Source organism: Ptiloglossa arizonensis, chromosome 10, assembly GCF_051014685.1.
Source record: "Ptiloglossa arizonensis isolate GNS036 chromosome 10, iyPtiAriz1_principal, whole genome shotgun sequence".
Lineage (NCBI taxonomy): Eukaryota > Metazoa > Arthropoda > Insecta > Hymenoptera > Colletidae > Ptiloglossa > Ptiloglossa arizonensis.
This window is the reverse complement of record NC_135057.1, coordinates 4,567,980-4,584,233: the sequence shown is the minus strand read 5'-3', so window position 1 is coordinate 4,584,233 and position 16,254 is coordinate 4,567,980. Positions and strand designations below refer to the sequence as shown.

General features: G+C 26.8%; 4 protein-coding genes and 1 long non-coding RNA gene across 20 annotated transcripts; 2 read left to right on the top strand and 3 right to left on the bottom strand.

The window, feature by feature from the left end:
• The first annotated feature begins 234 nt into the window (after nt 1-234).
• Nucleotides 235-4,879, top strand: LOC143152252 (sterol regulatory element-binding protein 1-like). The gene is made up of 8 exons (XM_076322166.1): nt 235-429; nt 907-1,488; nt 1,568-1,799; nt 1,886-2,280; nt 2,374-3,306; nt 3,403-3,710; nt 4,162-4,317; nt 4,404-4,879. Exons 1-8 carry the CDS (start codon nt 330-332, stop codon nt 4,755-4,757), a joined length of 3,060 nt encoding a protein of 1,019 aa, XP_076178281.1. The 5' UTR covers nt 235-329; the 3' UTR covers nt 4,758-4,879.
• Nucleotides 4,880-5,422: 543 nt separating this feature from the next.
• LOC143152002 (DNA primase large subunit) lies at nt 5,423-15,694 on the top strand. Of its 15 annotated transcripts, none has more exons than XM_076321603.1 (11): nt 7,684-7,948; nt 8,201-8,538; nt 8,636-8,863; nt 8,945-9,082; nt 9,167-9,545; nt 9,803-9,961; nt 10,454-10,648; nt 12,735-12,799; nt 13,062-13,734; nt 14,658-14,812; nt 14,915-15,694. In XM_076321603.1, the coding sequence occupies exons 1-7, from the start codon at nt 7,690-7,692 to the stop codon at nt 10,480-10,482; spliced, it is 1,530 nt and encodes a 509-aa protein (XP_076177718.1). In that variant the 5' UTR covers nt 7,684-7,689; the 3' UTR covers nt 10,483-10,648; nt 12,735-12,799; nt 13,062-13,734; nt 14,658-14,812; nt 14,915-15,694. The 15 variants fall into 15 exon arrangements, with proteins under 15 accessions (XP_076177731.1, XP_076177726.1, XP_076177729.1 ...); XM_076321602.1 differs by having other exon boundaries at nt 12,735-12,971; XM_076321604.1 differs by lacking the exon at nt 13,062-13,734.
• On the bottom strand, nt 6,356-7,276 carry LOC143152005 (nuclear receptor 2C2-associated protein). Its single transcript, XM_076321623.1, has 3 exons — nt 7,084-7,276; nt 6,820-6,910; nt 6,356-6,638 (listed from the first exon to the last, which is right to left on the bottom strand). Exons 1-3 carry the CDS (start codon nt 7,119-7,121, stop codon nt 6,357-6,359), a joined length of 411 nt encoding a protein of 136 aa, XP_076177738.1. The 5' UTR covers nt 7,122-7,276; the 3' UTR covers nt 6,356.
• On the bottom strand, nt 10,188-12,825 carry Emc8-9 (ER membrane protein complex subunit 8/9). Of its 2 annotated transcripts, none has more exons than XM_076321619.1 (6): nt 12,688-12,825; nt 12,355-12,583; nt 11,038-11,114; nt 10,843-10,912; nt 10,686-10,780; nt 10,188-10,605 (listed from the first exon to the last, which is right to left on the bottom strand). In XM_076321619.1, exons 2-6 carry the CDS (start codon nt 12,562-12,564, stop codon nt 10,434-10,436), a joined length of 624 nt encoding a protein of 207 aa, XP_076177734.1. In that variant the 5' UTR covers nt 12,565-12,583; nt 12,688-12,825; the 3' UTR covers nt 10,188-10,433. The 2 variants fall into 2 exon arrangements, with proteins under 2 accessions (XP_076177734.1, XP_076177735.1); XM_076321620.1 differs by having other exon boundaries at nt 12,355-12,609; nt 12,688-12,765.
• On the bottom strand, nt 14,615-15,817 carry LOC143152006 (uncharacterized). The gene is made up of 2 exons (XR_012993474.1): nt 15,449-15,817; nt 14,615-15,271 (listed from the first exon to the last, which is right to left on the bottom strand). It is a non-coding gene; the product is annotated as an uncharacterized LOC143152006 (long non-coding RNA).
• Between the last annotated feature and the right edge of the window lie 437 nt (nt 15,818-16,254).

Genomic DNA, 16,254 nt, shown 5'->3' with positions numbered 1-16,254 from the left:
AAGTATATTACAAATTTTTAATTAAAAATAGATACTTTGAAATTTCGTGTAAAAAATTTCCTGTAGTATTTCATGAAAGTATTGAAAATTACTGACGATAATTTAATTTCATAAAAATGCGTCTGCATTTTGCAATAAATTTTGTTAGCTTAGTAACACATACTGACGTAATATCGTCCGATCTTTAGAAGTCTTGTGATTGGCCGCGGTAAAGGTCGGGTGACTGTTCGTAATTTGTTAGTTATTACGTTTGACATATCAGCGTGTTCTGTTGTTTTAATCACCGTGTTTGTTTAATGAAAATAAATATTTGACATAAATATGCTATAATGGCAGATCCTGGGGGATGGTCTTCAACGCAGGACAACGAGTTTTCTAGTTTTCAGTCAAATGATAGTTTTAATTTAAACGAAGTAACTGGTATTGATGGTATGTTACATATAATGTTTATTGAATTAAATTTTTCACTTTGTTTCAAACGTCATATATCAAAATATTTAGTCTTTTCTTATTTTTAAGTTATACTTTATGTTAATTATAGTTTTGCTATAATTTTATTGTTGTATATACACTTTTTCAAATAATTTACTTTAAAAAAAAGAATATATTCTTTAAAATTAATATGCTTATATATATTTAAAATTTTTAATATTATGTAAGACTAATATTTAACATATATTATGCACAATTTATAATTATACATTATGTATAATAGTGATAATGCTATCAACATTGTCAAAACATACTTTGTGTCACTAAAAACAAGTATTATAGATAAAGATGTACATTTATAACTATTCGAATAATTTTATAATTTAAAAATGTGATATTTATTGGTTTATATACATATTAAGCTATTTTATCCATCTAGAATATTTCTTAATAGATTTTATATTTTAATTTCAGATCTTATTACAAATTGTGAGAGTGAACTATTAAAAAATGAAAATTTATTTAGTGATGATACATTACTCTCACAAATGGAAGAGCCTTTGGCCATGGATACAGAAGGATTAGATTTCTTAAATTTCAGTAATAGTGAAGAATTCAAAGAATTTCAAGATTTTAAGGACCCAAATATCATTAAATCTCTACCTAATGGAAATGTAATGTTAACTCCAACTATAACAGAAAACACACAACAAATTTCATGTGTGTCACAACAACAAAAACAACAACAACAACAGCAACCACAGCTACAAGATATAACATCTGTACAAAATAGGCAACAAAGAATATCTGTTACACCAGCACCTACAGTATTTAATTCACAATATGCTATTCCACAAAATGTAAACTTTAGTGTTCAATCACCTGTTGTAACAATAGCACCAGTAACACCACAGACGCAGTTGCTTTTACCAGCTAAATTTATAAAATCAGAATCACTTGTGTATTCAAGAGGATCGCAAGCTGTTACATCAACATCTGTACCACATCAAATACATACTTTAGTAAATACTGCTAATGGACCAGTTTTAACTACTGGTGAGAATTAATTTAATGGCTGACTTTGTATCATAATATTTTAATTAAAATCATCTATTATGTTTAAATTTTGATACAGGTATTCCTGTTGTATTGGATACTGATAAAGTACAAATTAATCGTTTAAATACAAATACACATGTTGGTGTCCCAAGAGTAAAGGAAGTAAAACGAAGTGCTCATAATGCTATAGAGCGACGTTATAGGACATCAATTAATGACAAAATCATTGAATTGAAAAACATTATTGTTGGAGTAGATGCTAAGTTAAATAAATCAGCAATTTTGAGAAAAACTATCGAGTATATAAGGTATATTACTCTGAAACACATTTAATTTCTTACGAGTGTATTATTAAATAATAAAAATATTAACTGAATAAATATAAAAATTTTAGATTTCTTCAAAATTCTAATGCAAAATTAAAAACCGAAAATATGTCGTTAAAAATGACTGCAAAGAGACAAAATTTGCGCAATTTATTGGTATCTGGTGAATTGACACCACCTAGATCAGATTCAAGCGAACCATCTTTGTCTCCTGCACCAGCACCATTATCTCCACCATCTCCATCATCCATCAAAGATGACCCAGATGTGATACAAAACATTCACACAACATCTGTCCTTACAAATGGTGGAATGCGAGATCATACTAGACTTGCACTTTGCGGATTTATGCTTCTCTTCCTAGCATTTAATCCTCTAGGCCTTCTTATAAATAATGTTGGAAGATTCAAATCTGATTATGTAAATACTAAAATAGATGGTCGCACTATTCTTGATTATCCTGGTACAATACTGTTATTATAATATAATATATTAATGTAACTATCACAGTATGATATAATAGTGACATTCAATAAATAATAATATTCTTTTCCAGATCAGTCAGAATTTGAAAATCCACTTTGGAGCAATGTATTTTTATGGTTGACAAATCTTATACTTTTAATTGGTGGCATTTGCAGATTATTACTTTATGGCGATCCAATACTACCATCTGATAGTAAAGTATTTTTAGAACTTCATCGATGGAGATGTCAAGCGGAATTTAATATATCTAAAAGTGAATATAGTCAAGCATATTGCAATTTACATCAATGTTTACAATATTTTGGTCGCCCATATCCATCATCGCGTATAGAAGCTTGGTTTGCAACTGTCTGGCAAATTGTAAGGCAACTTCTTCATAAGTTGTGGATTGGAAAATGGATCTTGTACACATATAAATGGTTCTCTGAAAAAACAACACGTCAACAAGCAGAAATGTCTGCTATGGAAATAGCCATTATTTATCAGCATATACTTTGTTTACGTATGTCGGAAGGATCGAAGAATGGAACATTGTATCTCGCTCTTTCTGCAGTCAATTACGCAGAAATCGCTGGTGAAACTATGCCAAAATCATTGTTAGCAGAAATATATATCAGTGCTGCTTTATGTTTTAAACAGTCACTTTATCCATTTATTCATAAGTATTACTTCGGTAAAGCGCGCACATTGCTATCGTCATGTGCAGTTCCATCAAAGTTAAAATGGATTATGAGTGATGAGGGTGCTAAATTTTTGGCATTCCAGAAATGGCAATATGGAGATCAATCAGATAATGAATTTACATCTCAAAATAGCAAGGCTGATCCTTTATCATACGCATCGCGCGCATACAGAGATCATTTAATTGGACATTGTTTACGTATTTTAACTGGCACTGCAGGAGATGCTCACCTATCTGCAATATTGGAATATGGACAAACTATTATGGCTTCAGCTGGAGTGGATGCTGGTTTTTTATGCACTGACAAAATTACTGTTACACGTAAGTTGAAATAGAAGTGAATTAAATATGTATTAAAAATCTTTTAGTAAATTAATTTTAGTAAAATACTAATATTTCATGTTTATAATATTTTAGATTGTGAAGATGAAATTGGATTATGGTGGGGGGCAGTTATGTTTGTAGCAGCATGTTGGAGATTGAGAGAAGATGATTCTCAAGCATGGAGTATCGTTGAGAGTAAATTTCCTTATGAAAAAAACTATCAGCTTTGTAATAACAATAATAGTAGTAGTCCATTACCATACATTGTATTGAATGTTTTACAAGCTGCAAAAGCTACAACTAAATCAACTTCTATGCGTTTTATTGATCAAGCAGGAATATTGCTTGAACAATGTTTGGTTTATTACAATTGCAAACAACAATCATCACAGAATGTGTTGGTAAGATAATATTATAATTTTACTAAGTATTATATGTGTAACAATAACTTTCAATATTTATATGTTTAACTATTATACATTAATGAATTTATTTTTTACGTGATTGGTATAATTCAATAAACTGCAGAATAATGAATTATATAATAATAGTTCACATTGAACGTATTATTTAATTAATACAGTATTAAAATCATCTAATAGCATTGTTTTTTTATGCATAAATCTGTGTAACAGGTTACTTGTTACAAGTGTGCATTGTAGTTGCATTGCATGAAATATAACTGTGCAATACTTCTACAGTGCAACTCTTGTGGCAGGTCTCAGCGTCATAAATATATATATGTGTGTACAACTAATACTAATAAAACTCGTATATATTTTCAATATTTTACAATGGTTATATAGTAACTAAATGGTAACAATTTATTTTATCATTGTTCATTCGATTTAGCTCACCCAATTATGGATTTGTGATTGGTTACTCGACATGAGAACTACTCTTTGGCAAGAATTAGACAGCGATTTAGAAAGACCAAATTCAAGCATACCTCTCGGAGGTTTTCAACGCGATTTAGCTTGTTTGAGACAATTGTGTCAACATATTCCAGTAAGTTTCAATCATTATAATAGTATAAAGAAATAAACTCATATATTTTTACTTGTAGCATCTATTTCTTATTATTTATTTTGCAGTCTACATTGACACGAGTATTTCTTTATGAAGCTACAGCCCGCATAATGGCAGGAGCAACACCAGTGAAAACTCAAGTATTGTTAGATCGCAGCTTACATCATAGAAATTCACGTCCTTCAATTATTTGTGGAAAAGATCGTTCGCAAGATCAATACAGCGGAGAAAGAGAACATGCAGTAGCTTTGTATTTAGCATGCCGGCATTTACCTACATTGTTATTGGCTTCTCCCGGAGAACGTGCCGGTATGCTTGCAGAAGCTGCAAAAACTCTTGAAAGAATAGGTGATAGGAAAAGACTTCAAGAATGTTATAAATTAATGCGACAATTAGGTCCTGCTATTTCTGTTAACTAATATATTAAATAAAAATATATTCTTGTATTTACTTAAAAACTGTAGTATATTATATAACCATTGTATAAAGACTATTTTTAATGTAGAATTGTGAATTCTTTAAATATATCTTTTTATCAGTATATTAAACATTTGGGTGTAATAATTGTAGGAGTATATTTTTTTTCTATCAAAATTTTTAAATGTAGTATTTAGAAGCATTAATTTGGTAATAATAACTTACAGTAATATATTTTCTTTTGTCACTTTAAATGTACTACTTATTTCCTTTAATAAATGCTTCCAGTTGTAAATTTTAATTACAGGAAGTTATACAAATATGTTACTTATATTTTTACAATTTGTAAGTATTTTATTTTGGCCAAAGATTTTCTTTAAATAACTTTTTATATTCAATGAGTAAAAAATTGAATCAATCAACATCATTAAAAACAACATTTTAAATTAGAATAAAATAAATATAACAAAAATTGTTTTAGGCAACGCTTTTCAAAAAGTTTAGAAACTTCTGATATACAGAATATTAATAGAAATGTGAAACCTCTTTTCAGAATCAATTTGTCATCATAAGTTCTCTCTCTTTCTCTCTCTCGTGCGCGTATGTGTTATATATATATATTATGTATTGTACGGTACGGCAGTACCGTAGCGTACTATGTAGCGTACGGCAGTACGCTCAGCTGATTGGGATATATAAGGTGTTACATATACATGTCGGTAAGAAAGTTTCAGATTGTACAAAAGAGTAGAACAGTAGTGGCTTACAGTCTTACAGTAGAAGAATGTTTTAATTTGTAGTAGCAAAAAATATTATTCAGTATGAAGAACGGTGCTAGATTTTTGTTAATATCTTTATATATTGATTCACTTAACCTTGTGCACTTTAAATACTTCTGTTGTTTTTGATAATACCAAGAGATGTTAAAGGAAAAAACTATTTAATTCAAAGGGACAAAGGTTATGATTGATAAAGCTTTTTTTTAAGATTACTTTTTCAAAATTTTAATCATCAACGATTTTTTAAATAAAATTACATATTTTTATTGCTGCAGTATCATAGTTTATATGAAAAAGAATACATTGATGGATGATAACATGACCGTTAATTAGCCTGGGGTATAGAAAATCTTCAAATGTATGAAAACATGTAAAAATAACGCTATGATTACAACATATTTTTGTAAATGCTCCAAATGATGTACAAAAATGCCAATGCACTTCTGTAAACCTATTTAATGAAAAACAATTAAATTTATTAGACTATACTAAACAAAATTGCTTGAATGATTTCTTCTAATACTATTTTAGATCTATTTTTATTTTTCTATATGTACTTTTTAATAAGTAGTATAAAATATCAAGAAATCTAAAAATTTTTGAAAAATTTGTATTCATATTTCTCCCATGAACATTTCTCTTTAATGGATTATACAGTTATGGAAAATAATTGTGATACATTAAACATTTTTTCATCATTTTATTTATATGATTTTATCCATATTTTTTAAAACATAAGTTATATATTGTATAAAAATGAAACATGTAATATTTAATTGTATTTACATTATTCAAAATATGGTGAATAAAATTATCTAGAATTTATGAATATAAAGCTAATTTGTATATGACTATTCTACCAAAAAAGTCTGTACTTTCATTGAATACAAACTTAAAGGTTTTAGCTTTTTTTAGTTGTTTTAAATTAAATCTTTGTATTGTATTATTATCTTCTGGATAAAATGATTCAAATAATTCAGTCTTCTCTTTATCACCAGCTTCTATATAGCAATGTTTGCCAACAAATCCGCCTTGGAATTCAATTTCAAATGAGTTTACATTGCACTCTTGTTCAAATTCGATAATTACCCATTGTGGAATTCCCTAGGACATATGTATTCTAATTGTATAAGTTAATACACGTAACAGTCAAATAAAATTTGTTTTCAAATATTTTTTAATGTAACTTTATTGAAAAATATAACTTCAAAAACATTGTATATTATGCATAATAATAGATTGAAATACAAACCAATTTTTAAAAATATTAAAGACATTTTCTTACCGCATCAGAATTCCAACACGTTTCAGGACAATTATCAAACATATGCTTCTTCCCATATAATCGATTATTTTTATTTAATACTGAACTGACCCTATATAAATGGTATATTTCAATCATATATTTTGTGGCACGTATTTAATTTAAAATATGACAGATTTTAAATGAATTTAAGTATAATAGGTTACACATTAAATTTAAAAGTAGCATATCATTTTCTAAACATATACGTAAAAATATAAATATCGTTTTTTATTTTAAACTTACCGACATTCAAATTTATTTTGTACTAGTAAACAAGTCATATTGTAATAGGAATAAGTTAAATGTTTTGACGTAATTCTATTTTAGATATCTATTAATTATACCTTATTACTTTATTTAGAATTTATTCTGCTTAGCTATAGTAGTAAAAAATGTTTATTAAACTGCAGAAAGTATTTTGTAAACTTTTTGTACCATCGATAATGATTATATCACAAAAATAAATTAAGGTTAGTTTAACCTAAGTTACAGTGAGCTTAACAAATGTTTTCGGCATAAAGCATAAAATATTATTGATTAATATGGGATGTGTATTTTGATAAAAAATACTCAAATATTTCCATTTCATAATATTGTTTCGTAGAAATTTTATAATTATTTTTAGTAATAGTTACATATTCTTAGAAATAAAAATTGTTCTTTTTGAATTATTAAAAATATTTAAAGGCAGAGAATTTCAAAAATTATTTATCCACAAAAAGTTGTTAGAACTATATGTTTAAAATTTTTGCATTATAATCCTAATAATAATTAACATCTAATAAATAGAATAAAGATCATTTTTGAAAGATCTTTAGTTTTCTTATCCACTTTTTTGTACAATAATAGATGAATGAATATTTACTCATTATATTACTTATATTAATCCATCATTTTTTATGTAAATATATATTTCTTTTAAAGTGCATAACTTTTTCAGATTTTATGATAAGTATGACATATATGCCAATTAGACATCAACTTGGTGTTGAAATTAAACCACAAACTGATTATGAGTTTCTACATGATTTACAAATGTATTCTATACCACCATCTGGACAGATTAAATTGGAAGAATTACAACAATGGTGTGTTGATAGACTAAGAGGTACTTAATTTTATTGTGCAATAGTTTACAGATAAAATAATAATGAAAATAAGGAGTAAAAAATGTTTTAATTTGTTGATGTAATAAAATTCAGTAATACTAATTGCAAAAAATGAAAACGTATATCTTACAATATTAAAAATAAGATTATTTTCATTTTATTTAAACTAAAATTTGTATCACAGATGTAATTATTTATTTTTTTTACTTGTTTTTTATGAAAATTTGAAAGTATAAAATTTTATTTTGTAGTTTTAAAGCTAGTAGAGAAGCTATCGAGACAAAATTATAAAAAGTCTAATAAACATTATATAACTAATTTGATTCAAGAATTGGTAAATAATGGGCTTTATGATTTTGCAAAACTTGTGCGTGCATATAATTATAAGTCTCAGGGGGAAACAGAACAACGTTTAAGAAGAAATGATTGCATGTCACACTTAATATTAAGGTCTGCATTTTCATTTGAACGTGAAAAGAGGAAATGGTTCTTCAAACAAGAGGTAAAATTATTTAAATGGAGATTGTCTTTATTGAATAAAGATGGGATCAAAGCATTTAATTGTGTTAATGGATTGCAACATGCTGCTGTTAGTACATTTGTATATACTATTTAATATAAAATTATATATTCGGATATAAAAAGTATCTACTTCTTTTATTTATGAATGAGCTTCTTTTTTTTAGATTTCAGAAGAGGAAAAACATAAAATCATAGAACATGTAAAGATATCCTGTCACGAGACTGAAAATATTGATAATATAAATGTTTACAAAGTACATTTTACTAGTATAATAAATCCAATTATGAAACGACAAATATTCTTAAAAAATGGTATTGCGTATGTGCCAGAAACAAAGATATCTTGGTTAATTCTTCCAGAATTTAAAAAAAATTTAAACAAGGGATTTTCAGTAAGTGTAGAATAAGAATAAACAATTCTGTGATTTAAAAAATGACAACAGACTCTTTCAAGAAATTATATATTATTTTAGTATTCACGAGAAATTGCATCAAATGTTCATGGTGATGAAAGGTTAATGAAAATTTTCAGTGTACTTCCAAGTTGTATTAATATTCGATATTTCAAATATGATAGATACAGAAAAGTGTCCATTGGTGAACTAGATGAGGTGTTTCAGTTTTAAATATTATTTTTTAAATATTTTAAATATTTTAAATATTATTTGTCTTAATTTAATATTTTTTCGTTTTAGTTATCAAGGACATCTTATCCAATGTGTATGAAATTACTTCATGAAACATTAAAAGCAAATCATCATCTTACAAATGGTGGTAGAGTTCAGTATTGCTTATTTCTTAAAGGAATTGGGCTTAGTTTAAATAATGCAATACAGTTTTGGAAAAATGAATTCACCAAAAAAATTGATGAAAATACTTTTCGAAAAAAGTATAGATATCATATACGGCATCTATTCGGAAAAGAAGGAAAACGAGCAAATTACGAGCCTTTTGACTGTTTTAAAATATTGAACTCTACTGTTGGCTTACGAGATAATCATGGCTGTCCATTTAAATGGATGAAATTTGATACACTTAAAAACGTATTGTCCAAATGTGGATTAGTTCGATCAGGTAAATAGATTATTCTTTTTATTATGTTTTCATTGACGGTTTTAGGCATTATCTGTATCTAAAATTAATAGAATTGCCTGTATCTACATTTGTTTTTTATTTTTTACTTACTTTCTAACTTATTTTCTGTTTATATTAGATGATGCTTTAATCTTCTATTATTTGAGTACATGCACAGTAGAACTTTTTTTATTTATTATACAAAAATGTTCACTTTATCTATTTTAGTCTTTTTCAAAAAATAATGAACATTTCAGATATAGAATCAGTGGCATTACTTTCAAAAGAAGGGTTTTATCTTGAAGCATGTAAAAAGTACTACGAGATTACTCACAATTGTATTACAGAGAATACTTTTGGTCATCCAAATGTATATTTTAATGATAGCTGCAAAAGATTTGAAAATATGTTTTCAGGTAAATTTTATCAGTATAATATTTGAAAATTGTGAAAAAATATTTGTCTAAAAAATTAAATATAAATAATTGATTATTTTAGATACTGAAGACTAAAATTGTCAACAATTTTGAAAGGTGGAAAAAAGTAATAAAGTGAATTATTGATAGTATTACACAAAATATATTGTGTAAGAAATTTATTTTTTAGTATTTTTATATTTATTTCCTTTAACAAATGTTTATGGTAGTCCCATTGAAGAATATATTTTGCACTTTAAGCCTTTTCAAAACTAAGTTAGTAGTTGTAACCTTCATAGCTACAAAATATACAACATATACAATATATAAATTATAATGATTTGTCTTTAATGTTGTGTTTTCTCTATAAACAAAAATTTATGCACACAGATAAATATTTTGTTCAGTTTTACATATTAAATTAGTTTTTACACATTTAATTATATATTAAATAAAAATCTAATTAAAGGTTTTATTTATGTTTTTCTACAGCTTCATCTATGATTTTATTAATTTTATGATTCTGCCAATCAAGGGAAATGTCATCAAGATGATTGTCAAAATCAACAAGATTTCTATACTGTCCCGCTTTTAGTAAAGAATACAACGCATCTGTATGTGTTACTCTTCTATCACAAATTACACTGCAAGAACAAAAAAAAAAATCATTTTATCTCAATACAAGAAGTAAGTACATTAAAAATTATATGAAATATTTTGTTACTCTGTTATGTCTTTGAGTTTCCACTTGCCATCGATGAATTGCGACACTCTCAAAGGATTTGAACTCATATCAAATGGTATTTCTTTGTTGTCTACCTAATAACAGAAAATAAAAATAATGGAATTTTTTTTCAAAAACTTATTTTGACAATACTTACCACAACAAGTAGAGCATTGCCATGGTTTTCCGCTATTTTGTCTGCGATTCTATGAGCAGGTTTATCTGTACTGTATTAAAAGGACAAACTATTTATATGTTTAACAAAATCAATTAAAACTTCTAAAGAAATTTTCAAAAACAGTTTTTGAAGTAAATAAAAATAATAAAAGAAGTAGAAAACATGATAAATTACCTTAAATCACTTATGTTTTCATTTGCAAGATAATAACCTGCAATTATTAAATCTTTGCGCATAGCAAACTGATCAACCTGAAAATATTTTGTATATTACTGTGATTCATAATTAAGTAGATGAATGTCTTTTAACTAAATTTTGTTTTGGTAGATATAAAATTTTTGATTTTTTTTTACCAGTCTGTAATATTTGACAAGTACAATCTAAAAATGTAGGTTTTAATTGATAGACATAATCTGTTTTAGAGTTATTAATGGTGCAAAACAACTTTATTTTTGTTTGTTTATTGTGACAAACTAGGACTGGGGCTATTAGATTCATTGTTTTAGTAAAAGTACAACTTTTACTGAAAATTATTCTATACAAATTTAATGTTCTGTTAATATCCTGCGATTAGTATTAATTTTTACGAATTAGAATTAGGTTAATGTAGGGCTAGTTTTTTTGCAACATACAACTTGTAGATGAAATAAAAAATAAGCCGTCATAGTGTGTTAACGTACACACAATGCATTAATAACTCAAAAACAGATGATTTCTGCTAATTAAAAATTATATTCTCTGATTATACTTGTCAGATTTTGTACAAGTTATTACAATAATGGTTCAAGTTTTTAACAGGATATAAATATAAAATGAAGTTAAAATGTATTATAATTGTAAACTCAATTCTTAGCAGTAAGTACAATATGTTTTGAACTTAAAACATTAAAGTAATAATAAAAAGTATTTGAAATTTATTGTAATAACAAAAGTGGTAGCAAAGAAAATGTAAAAAATAATTAACTTTGTGCTTACAAGATTAATTTTTATACATTTGTGGTCTTCAAGAACACATAAGTTAAAAAGCTAACTTTACATTTTGTTACACAAAACATTTGTTTCAAATTTTATCAAACTCATTTTTTTTAAAGTATGGGCTTAATATTGCATCAATATTGTCCGTGTTTATTATTCCTTTATTTTCATCATTGCAAGATGTTTCAAATATTTTAAGATTAGAAATAAAATGTTTTTATTTAATTTTGACTATTCAGAACTATTTAATTTTTTTAATTCTTGTATTATTATTCTCATGTAATTTATTTAAATCATAATGCAATTATTATAGAACAAATTGGGAATAACCTATTAACTATTTACTATTTGAAAGGTGTGTTTATCCAGTTCTGTATACAACTTACCCAATGACTGAAATTTATTAGACAAATTGTATTCGTTTAATTTAAAAAAATGTAACTAATGTAATAAATACTGTTTACAAAATTTGTTTACATTAATTAAGACGATCTTTCTTAATATTTAAATATTTACCATGATCAATGCGATTTCCGCTATAGGCGAGACATGAAGGCAGATATGAAACAGTGGAATTGCATCCACGATGCGTAATTCTACGGATTTGCTATCACTTTTGTTCTTCTGTTTGGCTAACAACAATCCATTTATTGCACAATGAGGATACTTTGCTGCATGCAATATAATCTTACAGTAGGCACGGCTAGAGAATGAAATTTCTGCCATTTTGATGTAAATCACAGAGCTGAATGACAGTACACAGAGTAGTATCTTAAGTAAGAAATATGAAGCTAGAAGGGTAAGAACTACAGGTATATTAAGGGAATACTCATGACTAATCACACATACTTTTCGCTTCGACTCTTCACGAATTTTTCCTTTTTTATTAATTTCAGAATTCCAGCAAGACCATATCGCAATTTAAATGGATTTTGGCTATTTGAGGAGAAAGTATACTCAGGTTACCCGTTCTCTTTTATACATAGTTCTCGCACGCGCTGCGTGAAATAGTTGCGCACAAGTATTATATCACTGATCATGTCACGGAACGACTTTAACTTTTCGAAATATATAACTTATAAGTGATATGTCATTAGAATCAACTTAAGTAGCTGTAAGACAACAATGCTCAGGCAATAAGTCTTGATATGTAAAGAATAAAATAGGTTATTAGTTTAAGAATTGAATTATTATTTATCAAATATATTTCATTATATTTGCAGAATTAATTTCGAACTGTCACTATACTGGAGACAAGAATAATTATTCTTTTACTATTTATAATGCACACAGCTGTTTGCAAACAATAATAAGTAATCTGGGATCACCACGTATCCTGCCTATAGTCCTTTTGAAAATGTATAAATATCCATACATATTTTAATATATCATATTGTATACTGTATGTTCTAGTGTACTATGGTATAAGTTTTGTTATTTGTATTTTAATGTTTTCTAATATATATTGTACATTTATCATATTTCAAAGGATTTCACAATGTATATTCTAATGTATTTTCCACATTTAGCAGCATTCTTATAATATATTTTATGTAACTAAAATATTGAAAAACATATATAGAGATGTATTTAATAAATAACTGTTTAATCCTCAAAGTAATAATGTTATAATACTTTACGTATCATAATCTATTGTCATAGTATTATTATTTTATTGTTATTTGAGTGACGTATAGCTTATAAGTTAGATATTTTGGAAGATAAAGCACTTTTACGCTTTTATCTCACATAAATGTACAAGAGCGATAAATGATCTATAAGAATTTTCCATCGAAACTGTTATCATTAGCATTGGACATTACACAAATCTGCATTGTGGGTGCTGTTGAAACTGACAAATAAGGTTGTTCAAATCTTTAAACTTTTGATATCAAGGTAGTTATTTTCCTCAAAATTTTACATTATAACGAAGTTTTTCAATGTGTTGTAATGAAATATACAGATAACATTATACAAAATCCTCTCTGATAACTTCTGTAAATTTCACTCAATAAACAGGAAAACAAACAGAATTCCAAACTTAACACTGTTAAAAGTGTCAAAGAAAGAGATATTAAAATTTCACATGTTTAATTATTCCATCCTTAGAATATAAGATATTATAGAGTAGGGTATGAAAACAGATAAAACATGGCAAATTTTATAACAATAAGCTGCTAGGGTAAGATTAACATTAAAAATACTATTGTATGTACCTGCAAAAAAAGTAGTCTTAGATTTACGTTTCAAATCTATAAAATCTTACAGATTAAACTACAAAAATATATTCATAATCTAAATAAATTAACATGTACATTAGTCAATCTAGAACTTTTGAGTTGATACTTTATGAACACTATATTAATTATAAGATAGTGATTTTTTAACTGATGTTTATACAAGGTACCTAAAACTAGAAGCTGAAATATTTTTAAAACTATTAATAATATCGAAAAAGACTTTGGACAAAGGTTGAATGATGTTAAGAAAGATATTATTTGATATGCCTAAAATTTTTTTAAGTGAACATATAGAGAACACAAAGGTTAAGTTTGTTTTTTTATATGGAATCATATATTTTTTAAGATATTAACTAATTCAGTTCGTCCTTCTTTATAATGTATTTTTTTTTAAAAACATTAACATTTAAAACACGTGTAAACACTAATAACAATTATACTGCAAAATAAAACTTTATTGGAACCATCAGACTTGGAAATTTGATTAAATAAATAATTTGTTTAGTTCTTAGGTGTTACATTAAAAGAATACATCATACTGCTTATAGTTATATTTATTTACATTTAAATTTGTTTCAGGTTCATCATGGAGACACATAACAAAAGCACTGCATTCGTTGTAGCATTAACTCCTATAAGATGAAACTTTTAATCTATATTTCGTCTATAGTATATCAATGCTTGTTGGTTGTTACTTAATTGAGAAGGTCACCACACTCACTTTTAAATCTGGTGTAAGCTAGTTTTAAAGCCACCATGTGTAACTCTCTGTACTGCTTCGTGCAATTATTGAATAAGTAGCTTATTTTTGTTCGTTTACTTGTTTCTTGTTTCAGTCACCTCTGATTTACTTATTTGTTGTATAAGGAAGTGATCGAGAATATAACTGGTTCAATTGCCTGGAAATGCATGCCTATCTGCAGAAATTGTCAATTCAGGAGAATTTTATTGATTGTCCAATATCCTAAGTCGTGTCTGTGCTTGTGTGACTCACAGCTGATTATGAAAAGAAAAAGAGCAAGTGTTTTGATGCATCATCTTTTCAATTGTGTTCATTAAGAGAAACTGGGACTGAGCTTAAGGCCAATTTGCCTCATTTTGTTTGGTAATGTAATTGCTCAATAGAACTAAACACAGATATTGAAGGAACTTTGGGTTCAACAAACAATGAAGTGTTGTTTGACTATTTCTTCCTGTGGGAGGAGTTTAAAATGAAAAAGATCTATGAATAAATAAGACCTGTAAAGTTGTATTAAGCTAGAGAGTAACTGTTTGTAAATATTCTTAGTTTCATATTGTCATCTGTGATAACGAATGGAACTTATTGTTATATTTTTTTGATAAATTTCATAAAACCATAAATAATCTACCATTCAGAGTTGGAAAGAAGATGAGGCAAGAGAATACGGATCTGATTGATAGTTCCACCAAATTGAAACGTAATTTCAGTGTAGTGTCTAGTAACAAAACCAAAAATCACATCTATTAGTATTATTTAGTTGTGTGGTCGACAAACAAAGCAAACAACGGATTGTTCTTGCCCTTGTATCGCTTCGCTCATTTTTTTCAGTTCTGAATAATGCAGAGTCAAGTTTTTTATGTTCACTTCCTTTACCAACTTCAGTAGTTTAGTTAAATATAGTTTCCAAAAAACCCCATTTTTAAAGAAAGATATCCTAAAACCATTGATATTTTATAAGGTTGGTATTTCAAATCGTGTGGCATCAACTCTTATAAGATGAAACGTTTAATCTATATTTCGTCTATAGTATATCAATGCTCGTTGGTTATTACTTTATTGAAGAGGTTCTCATAGTCATTTTAACTAAAATGTTTATATTATTTTCAACTCAAAGGAGGATCACTGTAAATTAAACCTCATGACTGCATGAGATTTTCATTAGTTCATTATGTTTATTGTCAAAAATGTATCCGTAGGTTTTACACATAGTAAATCGAAACACAAAAACATTTGATAAATACTTAAAAAATAACGATACAACTTCCATTAGAAAATTGTAATAAATGTTAAGGATTTTAAAATAAAGTCTACTATTATACATAAATACCAATTTGTTTAAATTCTATTGTATCTACATCTATTTGAGCCATACTTTCTGTTATTTTGTTCCATTTACAATCTGGCATTATTTATCATGGTCTTCTTTGAATTGAT

What these genes read in the sequence shown, in the direction of transcription:
- LOC143152005 (XM_076321623.1), bottom strand. Translation starts at nt 7,121, where the DNA reads ATGACTTGTTTACTAGTACAAAATAAATTTGAATGTCG. An exon ending in CAAAATAAATTTGAATGTCG is followed by an intron (nt 6,911 to 7,083) that starts GTAAGTTTAAAA and finishes CCATTTATATAG; the next exon opens with GGTCAGTTCAGTATTAAATA. An exon ending in CGTGTTGGAATTCTGATGCG is followed by an intron (nt 6,639 to 6,819) that starts GTAAGAAAATGT and finishes CATATGTCCTAG; the next exon opens with GGAATTCCACAATGGGTAAT.
- Emc8-9 (XM_076321619.1), bottom strand. Translation starts at nt 12,564, where the DNA reads ATGGCAGAAATTTCATTCTCTAGCCGTGCCTACTGTAAGATTATATTG. An exon ending in CGGAAATCGCATTGATCATG is followed by an intron (nt 11,115 to 12,354) that starts GTAAATATTTAA and finishes AAATATTTTCAG; the next exon opens with GTTGATCAGTTTGCTATGCG. An exon ending in GAAAACATAAGTGATTTAAG is followed by an intron (nt 10,913 to 11,037) that starts GTAATTTATCAT and finishes CTTTTAATACAG; the next exon opens with TACAGATAAACCTGCTCATA.
- LOC143152252 (XM_076322166.1), top strand. Translation starts at nt 330, where the DNA reads ATGGCAGATCCTGGGGGATGGTCTTCAACGCAGGACAACGAGTTTTCT. An exon ending in TGGACCAGTTTTAACTACTG is followed by an intron (nt 1,489 to 1,567) that starts GTGAGAATTAAT and finishes ATTTTGATACAG; the next exon opens with GTATTCCTGTTGTATTGGAT. An exon ending in CACTATTCTTGATTATCCTG is followed by an intron (nt 2,281 to 2,373) that starts GTACAATACTGT and finishes ATTCTTTTCCAG; the next exon opens with ATCAGTCAGAATTTGAAAAT.
- LOC143152002 (XM_076321605.1), top strand. Translation starts at nt 7,690, where the DNA reads ATGAATGAATATTTACTCATTATATTACTTATATTAATCCATCATTTT. An exon ending in ATGGATTGCAACATGCTGCT is followed by an intron (nt 8,539 to 8,635) that starts GTTAGTACATTT and finishes TCTTTTTTTTAG; the next exon opens with ATTTCAGAAGAGGAAAAACA. An exon ending in CCATTGGTGAACTAGATGAG is followed by an intron (nt 9,083 to 9,166) that starts GTGTTTCAGTTT and finishes TTTTCGTTTTAG; the next exon opens with TTATCAAGGACATCTTATCC.